Source organism: Mus pahari, unplaced genomic scaffold, assembly GCF_900095145.1.
Source record: "Mus pahari unplaced genomic scaffold, PAHARI_EIJ_v1.1 scaffold_13354_1, whole genome shotgun sequence".
NCBI classification, from domain to species: domain Eukaryota; kingdom Metazoa; phylum Chordata; class Mammalia; order Rodentia; family Muridae; genus Mus; species Mus pahari.
Genome location: NW_018391976.1, coordinates 1,671 through 13,774, shown reverse-complemented (window position 1 = coordinate 13,774; position 12,104 = coordinate 1,671). Strand labels below are relative to the sequence as shown.

The 12,104-nt window shown below is 42.6% G+C and overlaps 1 protein-coding gene across 1 annotated transcript; it reads right to left on the bottom strand.

Annotated features, from left to right (window-relative positions):
* Positions 1–394: 394 nt before the first annotated feature.
* Positions 395–10,601, bottom strand: LOC110314783 (gasdermin-C-like; the record flags this gene model as incomplete). Its single annotated transcript, XM_021189004.1, has 10 exons — positions 10,394–10,601; positions 9,628–9,805; positions 7,998–8,160; positions 5,479–5,584; positions 2,975–3,082; positions 2,750–2,779; positions 2,492–2,518; positions 1,564–1,709; positions 947–1,076; positions 395–515 (listed from the first exon to the last, which is right to left on the bottom strand). Coding segments are annotated over exons 1-10 (1,217 nt in total), but the record flags the coding sequence as incomplete, so codon positions are not given.
* Between the last annotated feature and the right edge of the window lie 1,503 nt (positions 10,602–12,104).

Below are 12,104 nucleotides of genomic sequence, written 5' to 3'. Positions count from 1 at the left end.
TAAGCAAGACCTGAAGCCCTAAGCATTGGTTCCTTACTTACAACTGGCAATAATAGAGCCTATGCTGCACAAGAGTATCATCTGCATGTGTGTACACACATGTACGAATATGGCTATACACACTTTCATATTTAGAGAGAAATACATAAGGGAGAGAAAAGCCAATTTGCAAATGGTAACTATAAACAAACAGTGCAACTGACTTGTAACCCCTTGCTTCCTACAAAGATGGCTGATGGCTAACTTAGACCTAGTAGGCTTCACTTCCAAGGCTTCCATAACTGCAGAGNTGCTCCTGATAAGGTGGAAACCAACCCCTTGTTCTACAAGAGGGTTCCTGACTCCCCTTGAGACACCTCATTGATCTCTTCTAGAATGTTCTTTCTGTTCCTGCTTTCCTCTTCCCCCTCCCTGGATGGCCAGTCCGTGGCAATTTCTTACCAGCTCTCGTTGCTGCAGGAGGAGCCGCATCTCCACAGACTGAGCCAGGAGAATGAGTTGGGTATCGCTCAGGACTGGGGGAAGGAAAATGTATTTTCTTCTTACCATGAACTACCAAACCCAATGAGAGGCAAAATCTGAGACACAGGAATATGTCCCATTAGACTTGAAGGTCAAATGCACTGCTCAAGAAAGGTCTCCTGCCCTTGAGATGAGCTCCAGACTCATAAGTGGCATGACCTGGAGCTGGAAAGTCTAAGGGCTGAGGCAGGAACCAGCTTCCACCAAGGATGTGTTAGGTGATTGGTGACTGCTCGTTTTCTAGACCTCAGACTCCTCTGTGGTCCATGCACTGCTATCGCTCTGAGCCTTGCTGGCATTAGAGAGAAGAATGGTGTGCCCAGGGTCATGATAATCCAAATATTTTAAGGAAGTGTCATGTGACACGGCCCTCTGAGGACCAACATGAGGACTCTCCCCACACTCCCCCTGAAATTGTTCTTACCAATCAGGGCTTGAAGGAGATAAAGAATGAGTTTCTTTAGGTCAATCCATGAAGGGCTCGAGTCCTTTCGCAGCTCATCCAGGATTTTGCCACCTGGACCATCCATATGATCCAACTGATTCAACTCCAGCTACAGGAGACAGGCNTTCTGTTAATAACATCATTTCCAGTGCTGGGGACCAGATGGCTTTATACATGTTGAATGAATAATTTATTAACAAGCTGCACCTGGCTCCTTTTACCCTTCTTTTTTGTCATTTGTGTGACAAGATCTCAGGCTGTTGCCCAAGCCAGCTTTGAACTTACTTTGTAGCCCAGGAAGACCCTGAACTTTCAACCTTCCTTCAACTTCAGTTTCCCATATCTAGCTCAAAATTATTCTCATGTAATGTGCCTATTTCCAGAGGAGTTAAGTACCTCTCCATGGGGAGCAGAACTAGTAGGCCACAAGCTCTAGCCCTCCACATTGTGCATGAAGCTGGAATCTCCAACTTTTGACATGTTTCCCAGCGTCCTCAGCATCATATACATCCCTCCTCCCTCCTGTCTTAGCATCCCTGACTCCCAAACTGACCGTTACAGGTTTCATCTTTTCTAGGCAGCTATGGAACTCTTACCATTTTCATCAGGTCATACAGAGCCTTCCAGTCACCTTCAGAGAGTATGCCAAGGAAACTGGAGAACACAACTTCTTGAACATCCTTTGAGAGATCAGCCAGTTGCAGTGTTTGTTCAGAAACTTCATTTTGTAGGCACNTGAAATCTGCTCACAGACAGCAACACAAATCAGAAAGTGAGAGACATTCTTCAATTGAATATCTCTGGGATGGTACCATTTCCAGCAGATAAAAAAGTCTCTAGTGACAGCCTGCTCGAGCTGCACCCCACCCCTGGGGTTGGCATCTGTNATGAAGCTAGAAACCAGGAAGCATTAGCTCTCTGAAAGGAGGGGACACAGCACTGGAGGTAGAGATGGAAATTTGAACACTGGTTATTGCAAGTGTTGGGGAGAAATGACCAAGTATACATTTCTGGGATATGTCAGGAATGAAACGTCCTGTTGGGCTCTGGTGACGGCTATCCTCAGTGTTCATGGATCAGCTTCTGTGTGTGATAAATTGGGTTGTGGTGAGGAGTCAATGTGTTTGTGATTCTAGGACACCTGGCACATAATAGCCACACTTATTCGTCATTATCTCTGAAATCTATAAAGAATTAGCCAAGCACTGCATTTGAGGGTGTTCTGGTTCTGCCACATGTCCTATGGGTGAGCCGTGACACTGCGAGGGTACCACAGTGGAAGCACCAAGCACATCTCTCTGAATCTTTCATATTTCCCATTCTGGAGCAATGTCTGCTTCCCAGTTTGTCCTCCGTGAACATCAGTGCACACAATTGCGCATGCATGAGTTGAACTAACTGAAAAGAATGTGGAAGTGGGCCTCTGAATTCTGAATTCCAAAGGAAGTTATCATTTGATTTGTGAGCTTATGATTTCCCAGCAGAAGCCCAGATTTCCTCTTTTAAACACACACACACACTCACCTAGATGGGCNGGCTCCTCTATTCTTCCTAGAAAGATAAACGTGAGCTGTTACCTTTCTTCATTCTCAGTTTGTTCTTGAGACACACAATGGAGAGAGTTTCTCCTACCATCTTGTACCTCCTGCCCCACACCCAATCTATGCCTTCACCACATTGGCCTTCCATGGAACTTTCCCATCCTCCAGGAACCAGAGCAAGGGCTAGGGCTGAGCCCAGTAGCATCACCAGATCTCCAACCCAACCCCACCAGACACTCACCAATCGGGGAGATGTATTCTATCCTTGAGCCTAGAACGAGATAATATATTAGCCCGCCCAAGAATTAGTGATTGTCCTTACATCCCCTATATCCCCATTTTCCTATCCCTCCCCCCACCTAATTCCCCCATCCATCCTTGCTTTTCACCTTGCAGTTCTGTTCTTATGAGTAACTTCCTACAATAAACCCATCCCCATGTAGACCTCGGTTTAGCAATGTCATACCTGTCGCAATGGTTATCTCCTGACACCTGTTAGTGTGTTCGGGAGCAGAAGCATAATTAGGTGTGTNTGGAAAGGTCTTCATCTTAGCATTAGGATAAAGGAGAATGTCTGAATGGAAAAGAAACTCAAGTTAGATGAGGTGAGCTTACGCCTGCTAGAGTTCTTCCCACAAACCACTTAGGGACTCCCAAGCCAAATACCAGGGACCGCCATCAAACTGAGCACCAGCCTGTGTGTCCTGTGAATCAGNTCCTTTCACAGGGGCCCTGAAACCTGCATTGTATTAGGTTTGTTCATATACTGTGTGCACGTGTGTGTGTGCCTTGGAGCCCATACAGAGGCGAGGGGACAACTTTCGAAGTCAGTTATCTCCTTCCAACTTGAGGGGCATGGAGAGAGAGCTCAAGTCATGAGGCCTGGCAGCAAGCACCTTCCCCAGCTAATCCATTTCACTTGTCTGAAACTTGGATCTGAAATGAGCACTTTAGGTGACCACTACACCCTCTGACATTCAAGAATTACTCCATGAGGGCTGGAGAGAGTCTTGCAGCTCTTGCAAGGAACCAGAACTCAGTTCTAGAACCCACACGGCAGTGCCCCCTTCTGGCCTCCTTGGACACTACATGCGCTTGGGATGCTGACATGCAGGCAAAACACAAATACACACAAAATAACAACGAGCAAATAAATACTCCATGAGGTGACGCAGACTGTTTTCCTCCTGCCCTGTCATACAGGTCTCCTGTTAGCCTTCAATTACTAGCTGTTCTTCTTTATCTACTCTCAATCTGGTGATCTCAAATTGCTTTGCAGCTGTGCTGAGGTCTAAATGTAGCTAAGAACAAAATTCGAGCATTTGACCCATGAAATGAGCCTGTGCAAGAAACAAAGATGACAACATTTTAACGTGTGAACTAAAGGAACTTAAGACAAAAAGCAAACTTCAAAGTGTCTGCAAGTCACATTCTGAGCACTAGGGGGCGCACAGGGCATTTTGTTTATACAATCAGACATGGAAGGGAACCAAGGGGACAATGTGTTGACAGCACAAATTTAGTCCTCATAACAGACAAAAAGGACTTAATAGTTGCCATATCGCTGCCCAGAAGCTTCTGAGAAAACTGGCCTTCTCCTGTGGAAGGGGAAACCACAGTGTCGTTTCTCTCCCAAGCTGACATGAAGAGAGGAGGTAGAGGAAGTGACCTGTAATACATCCGGCTCCAATCTGTCTTCATNGCTTAGGTTCACCAAGCACTTTGCCTGACCTGACAATAACTGGGCTCAGCACCATCAGAACCTTTCATCCCAGAGCCCCCTCCCATTATCGCCTCCTCTCACCAACCTAGTCAGCACTCCTAAGTGTCCTCACTTCCTCTCTTCTGTGGACACATCAACCTTTAGAGTTTATCCTCCAGGAAACGCTCCACCCTCACCGCTAGTCCCACCACTACCCTTACCCCCACACTCATCCCCTCCCCACCTCACCCTGCATTCAGCCTCCACAAGCATGGCCTTGAGTCTCTGGGTACAACATCTGATCTAATCACAATTTTGTTTTGCTGTTAATATTTTGAGTAAAGGGTTCATTTTCTTTCCCCTCTGTAAATGAAAACAATATTTCACTTACCATGATCTGTAACTGTAAGGCCATCTCTCCCAGACATTTAATAGGCATCTCTAACCTTGTTCCCTTTTCCTACCCTATGATTCAATCATGAATGCTATAAGGATGTGGAAAATTTCTCTAGAAGTCATCAGCCACTAACTGTACTAACTAAATTAGAGAGCCCAGCTTGCTTGACTTTTGCTATTAACAAGACGATTAATCTACAAGGTAGATACTGCAGGAGTAAGTTGAGTGTGTGTATGTGTGTGTGTGTGTGTGTGTGTGTGTGTGTGTGTGTCCCCTCCTCTCTGAGGAGTTGCCTGCCACACTGAGGAATAACTTGGGGCTCTGAGACCTACTCATGTTCTGGCACTCAGCTCACACACAGGTCCATGCTTAACACAGACACTTATGCCCCATGACAAAGTCTGAATGTGTTGGTACTGGTGGGGGTGATGTGTGTATATTCTGTGTGTTGTGTGTACTGGGTGGTAGTACATCTCTCAGAGAAAATTCTGTACTGTGTTCAGGCATTCTGTCTACAGTTTCAGTTGTGTTGTGCTTATGGTATTTTAAGGGACTTTAATGTGGAGTTATGGGTCACCTGGTCAACCTGGCACCTCCCTATTGGGCTTCTGAGAGGAGAAGGACCTTGAATGGCTAGAGATGAATGCTCAGAGATGACTGGGATTGGCCTGGACTTTTTGAACTCCAAGTCAGATCCCGTCCTATGCAGGAAGCTACGTCTGCAACTACAGCCAACAGTATTTGGCCATGCATAGAGGTGATTGAAGGTGGGGCATGTGCCTGGGACAGTGAGGAGTGCTCCTGGCCTGTACTCAGAGGAGGTTCACATCTTTGGACACCCCATCCCCATCAGGCCCCCACTGCTGCTCACCACAAGTGTTATCCTTAATGACCAGTTGGTACTTCTTATAGGCCAACACCGAACCTTTTGAGACACTCATTGATTCCTTTCTCACAATTTTCCCACTGGCTTCACCCTGGTGAGAAAAATATTATTTGGGACTTGTAGTTCTTTGTTTCATAACACCATTAAAAAATGTTTACTTTTAATTCAAAAAAAGTATGAGTGTAATATAAAACTAAAATAAATCTAGAAAGCTTATGAGAAAATACTAGCAGTCCCTTACTTCTCCCCCCTCCTGGTCCCCATGTCCAGTTACTGCCCCTCTCCCTTGTATGACAATATTTGCCTACATTGAAATGTGGGAGGTGTGCCTAGGGAGGCGTAGAAATGGAATTCAGAGCACCAGGGGTATCAAGCTAGTATTTACAACTGAGTGATAGCCATAGCCCTATTGCAATGCCTTGAGTTTTCCAAATTAGATATATGATTTATTGTCTCCTCCTAATGTTGAGGTTTCCCTCGGATTTACCCACATTCACATCTGGGGTTCTACATCGGTCTGTATTCTCAGCTCGCTGTTGTGAGAGCCTGCGTCTCCTCACTCCAGAGCTTGTCTCTATCAGTCCATGTGACATCTTCTGTATCTTCTGTCCTGTTACTCATCATCTCCTTGGGACCCTAGAGGTACCATCTACTGAACTCAGCAGCCTCAGAGGGTCTGAGACAGGACATGAAGCATCTGCCTTTCTGAGTCTGGGTTGCCTCATTCTGGATTAATATTTCCAGTACACCCATTTTCCTGAAAGTTTCATGGTTTCACCCATTTTTGCAGGTGAATAAATTTCCATTGTTTGTTGCCACATTGTCGCTCTCCATTCATTAAGACATACATCTATGTTACTTTACATATGCAAATATTTGTTTTATGAAGCTGAGTGTACCCATCCTTGGTGGAAATACGATATCTTGGCTAGGGTTTCCATTGCTGTGACAGACACCATGCCCAAGGCAACTCTTATAAAAGCAAATATTTAGTTAGTTCTGGCTTACAAATTCAAAGATTTAATCCACTATCATAGTAGCAGGAAGCATGGCAGCAACCAGGCAGACAAGGAGTTGAAGGAGCCTAAAGTTCTACATCTTGATCCAAAGAGAAGACTATTTTCCAGACAGCTAGAAGGAGAGTCTCAAAGGCCACCTACATAGTGACCCACTTTCTCCAACAAGGCCACACCTTTTCCAACAAGGCCACACCACCTAATAGTAACACTCCCTGGGACAAGTATATTCAAACTGTCACATATATCTAGGATAATAATGTCTTTCTGTTAGAATGTTCTCTTGATCTGTGTCAACTGACATTCTTTTGATTATTTTTGGATTAAAGTCTATTTCATTAGATTTTACTATGGCAACTCATGTCTGTCTACTTCTCTTTTGCTTTGAATGTCTTTGCCTGACTTGCACCCTAAGAAAGGTTTCTATCTTTGCTGGTTGAGGCATGTTCCCTTGGACACAGAAAATTGGTCTTTTTTTTTTCAGTCTAGACTGCTAATGTGTGTTTTTTGATTAGAGAGTTTAAACCAAATAATGTTCAAAGTGTATTGATTTCTGTTATTTTGATTTATTTTATGGTGTTTGTGGTCTTTTGTTTAATCACTGACTTAATGTTAGTTTTTGCTATCACTNCTTGTACATTTTTACCCCTTTCTTCATGAAGAATTATTCCTTTTAGTCTCCTCGGTAGGGCTAGCCTGGTGGTCATAAGTTATTTCACATGCTTTATCATGGAAAGGTTTACTTTCCCCTTAGATTATGACTGACAGTTCTGCTTGGTACAATAGTCCAGGCTGGCATTTCTATTCTTTGAGGGCTTAAAGTATATTCTTTGAGCTCTTCTTGGTTTTAAAGTCACCANAGAGAAATTGGCTATTATTTTGACCAGCCTGCCTTTATATGAGACTTAGACATAGATCATGAAAATCAAGGTATTTAAATCTTGCCACTTCAAACATTTATTACCACAGTTAGGCATGTGAGATGTATCTGCAATCCCAGCATTTGGAAAGTGGAAGCAGGAGGACCAGAAGTTCAAGACCAGCCTTAGCTCCGTAGTCATTTTTAGGCAATCTAGGCTATATAAGACCACATCTCAAAAATATCTGTTTTCAGATGACCATAGAACATAGATTAACAGGTACAGTTTAGTACAGGTGTTCCTGTGTTTTTCTAGCCATGGAACTGGTGTGTGTAAATAATGCAGAATATTTACATTTCTGATTCTACAGTATCTATTGTTTACTCAAAACAAAACATGGTACCAAATAATAATATACATTCTGGAATTTATCAATACTTGCTGATCCTATGTATAAACAAGGGCATTAGAATATAATGTAAGATNNGGANTAACATTAAGCANATACTACAAATGAGCAGTGGGAAATAATGACCCCATCCTTGTGACCCCTAGAAAGTGATCCCTAGANGCCCTTGAGAAGCAAGAGTACACTAGCTGCACTAGCTTTCTTGTCGCCATCTTGTACCTTGACAAGCTGGTTGAAGAACCCTTTGAATGAAAATTTGCCATTGCTTCTGCCATTCANAACACTATCCTTGGTCAATTCATAGGCCTCTGTCACCACATACAGGTTCTTTCTTTCTTTCCGGCAATTCTTCATAAATGTGGGCCACTGATCCAACAGTTTCCTGAAGATGTAAAGGATAATCAGAAAAGATCCAAATGTCTAATTTCATAGAAACAGAGACCAAATCATGAACAAAGAAACAGAAAAATGCGAGTCAGCCTTTAAAAACTAAAGAGATTGAGTCAGTTTCAGGCTAGGGATGTGGCTCAGTCAATAAAGTGCTGGCCATGGGAGTGTGAGGACATGAATTTACATCCCCAGAAAACATGTGGTTGTAGTTGATAACATGGTACATGTGCTTGAAATCTAATAAGACTGTAGGCTAGGAATGTTCTTGCCATAAAAATAGCGGTTACTGAGCTGACAAAATGGCTGAGCAGGTAGGGGTGGTGCTGCAGACCCTGAGGACCTGAGTCTGATTCTCAGACACACACAGCAGAAGGAGAGATCTGACTCCTGTAAGTGGTCCTTTGACTTCCACATGTGAGCCATGGCATGTACACACACACATACATACAAACACACACAGAGTAAATAATAAATGTAATAAAACTGTTTTTTCCAGATTCTTTATTTTCCTTTTTTTTAATTGGATATTTTCTTTATTTTCATTTCAATTGTCATCCCCTTTCCTGGTTTCCCCTCTGAAAAACACCCTCCCCCAGGCCCCTCTCCCCTCCCCCTGCTTACCAACCCACCCACTCCTGCTTCCTGGCCCTGGCATTTCCCCACACTGGGATATAGAGCCTTCATAGGACAAAAGACCTCTCCTCCCATTGATGTCTGACTAGACCATCTTCTGCTGCATGTGCAGCTGGAGCCATGAGTCCCACCATGTGTGCTCTTTGGTTGGTGGTTTAGTCCCAGGGAGCTCTGGGCTACTGGCTAGTTCATATTGTTCCTCCTATAGGGCTGCAAACCCCTTCAGCTCCTCAGGTCCTTTCTCTAGCTCCTTCATTGGGGACCCTATGGTCATTTCAATGGAAGGAGTAATAAAAGTTTTTAAACAGTGGTTACCGGAGGCAGTGATGATATGTTACTGACTTATATGCATATATCACACCAAAATGCTGCACATCAAATATGCATATCTACTAATTCTCCTAAATTAACCATCAGGAGATGTGACAAACCCCTATTCACTGGGACATTGATTGCTTAAAGTGATTGTTACAATCTTTGGCATATTTTAATCAGTATTCTAACCTTCACTTCTACTGATTTGTTTCTCACTACATGCTCATCCTCTATACAATGAACAGAACAATGAACAGAAAGTTCTAGTATATCAGAACCTTTGTCTGTCTTGTCTTTTTGTTCCCATCACATTAATAGAACAGTAATGGGTAATTCTACCCTAATGAGTATTATTAATGGACTATATGTCATTATTTCAATGATTTTTTTTTAAGTAGAATAAACTACATTGTCATCCACCCCAACAATAGAACCTGCTTGCTGCCTCTCTGCCTATAAGCGCACAGCCTGAAACTTGGCTGAGCCATCCTTGTACCCTCAGGGGCCTTGCCTGTTTTGAAGACTTTCCAGTTTTGGATTTGGGATGCTCATTTTCTGAACTTCCATATCATATCCACCAGACTTGACAAACTCTACACCTCCTCCTGCAAGGGTTTCGACATCCACATTAGCCTTCAGTTGCATAAATAGGTCATGTTTGAGAGCGATGGGAGTTGACACTTCAGGCTCTGAAGAAAAAAAAATACACACAAGTTCAGCTCAGAGTTCACAGTGGAAGAGCTATTCTGGAGAATGGGAAAAATAAAGCTAGTTCCTCTCCTCCTTTCAATCTTAATCTAGAAGCTAGCTGATAATCAATATCTGAAATGTAAATCACCCCAGAGGGCAAACTCTGGAACCCATGCAAGCATGGTCTTCACCATAAGAAAGAAAAGCATCATTAGTGCAGTGGCTAGCAGTCCCTGGGGAACACTTTTCCCAGCAGAGAATCCAGTCCCAGGGTAGCTTGTTGAAATGGAAAACCCCTGGGACTTGAGGATAAACTGACCTCAGTCTGGATCCTAACCCTACCAGTTTGAACTATGTAACTCTGAACACGTTTTAGGAAGATGGGTATCATAGGTCTGTTTACAGAGGCTCTCAGAAGTATTATAAGACCAAATGCATGGATGGGTGGATTCCTAAAGCGCCTTCCTTGTCCTTTGTCTTTAAGCAGAATGGTTCATGAGCTACCTGTCTAAGCACATCAAGGACCTGGGAAGCTGCACCATTGAAAATACTCATTTTCACATTCTCTGCCCCTTGACTGACCATACCTGGAACAGGAAGATTGGAGTCCAAGAGATGCCGAAGGTTATATCCAACTGGAATATCTTCAGTTTCGAAAATTGATCGAGGAGTCTCCTGAATTATGTCAAGCACGTGGAAATTGTCTGCATCTGACAGGTTTTTGACAGGCCTCAGATCTCTTCCTTGAAGCTTTTTAGCCACATGCTTGCTAGCCCAGTCAAAGTTGAAGGGCATGTTGCTAGGATAGAAGGAAGCACAAAGTTCAGTTGAAAAATAGAGTGTAACTGATTCTCAGTGATTCCTGATGTTCTTGTCATAAGTCACCAATGTGTGAGAGAACTCCCAAGTCAGCACACAGCAGAAATATACACATCCAAGTTATCCTGGGTGGGACTATTCCAAAAAGCCAGAATACAGACTGGACCTAGTAGTGCCCACCAGAAGATGAATGGGGGCAGGGGCTGGAGAGGTGGCTCAGAGGTTAACAGTACTGACTGCTCTTCCATAGGATCCAGCTCTTACATGGTAGCTCACAGCCATCTGTAAATCCATTTCCAGGGGTCCTCATCAGGCACCAGGCACATATGTGCTGTACTGACATACTTGCAGGTAAGACATCCATACACACAAAAAATAAATAATTTGTTAAAAGATGAATGGAGAAAGAAAAAGTGATATATATGCGTGATTGCATTTTTTTTCATTCATAAACTGTGAAATTACACCAAGTACAGGAAAATGGATGGAATTCAGGATCATCAAGCCAAATGAAATAGACTAAACTCAATGACACAGATATCCCATGCCGCTCTTGTACTCATATACAATAGTGTATGTATATATGTATGTATGTATGTATATATATATACATATAAATATACATATATAAAATATGTATATACAAATTATGAAATAAGAAAGACTACTTTTCAGAAAGATAGCGGCTTTGGGGTGGGTCAGGAGAACAAGAAATGCTAATGGGGTGAACATGATGAAGTATATAATATTCTGTGTGAAAGTGCTACAATAAAACCCATTATTTTAAGCTAATTGAAAATAACAATAAATATAAAACGAAGAAATCAGAGGGCTGATGACTTGGATAGACATTTCTCTAAATAATAAATGTCTAGTGGATTTGAAACATTCCCTAGTACACATAAGGACCTGGGTTCAAGACCAGTGCTACCAAAAAAAAGAAATACAAATAACCAATAAGTTTACAAAAGAACAAATGTCACCACTCATCATAAAAAAAATGTTAAGCAACCTCACAATGAGGTATTATATCTCCCTGGATGCTGTTACAAAACTACAAAGAAGCAGTGACTGTTGGTATTAATGTTAAAAATGGAAACAGGTACACTGAGAGGATTTAAAATATTATCTCTTCTACAGAAACCAACCAGGATTCTCAAAAAAAAAATCTTAAGGATAGAATTGAGGGCTGGAAAGATGGCTCAGTGGTTAAGAGCACTGCCTGATCTTCCAGAAGTCCTGAGTTCAATTCCCAGCAACCACATGGTGGCTCATAGCCATCTGTAATGGGATCTGATGCCCTCTTCTGATGTGTCTGATGACAGTGACCATGTATTCGCACACATAAAATAAAAATAAATTTTTAAAAAGAATAGAAATGAAGATAATATCTCAGCAACACAGTAGCACACTCATGTTCATTGCAGACTATGCACAAAGGCCAAAATGTAGAAACAATCTAAATGTCTGTTAACAGAA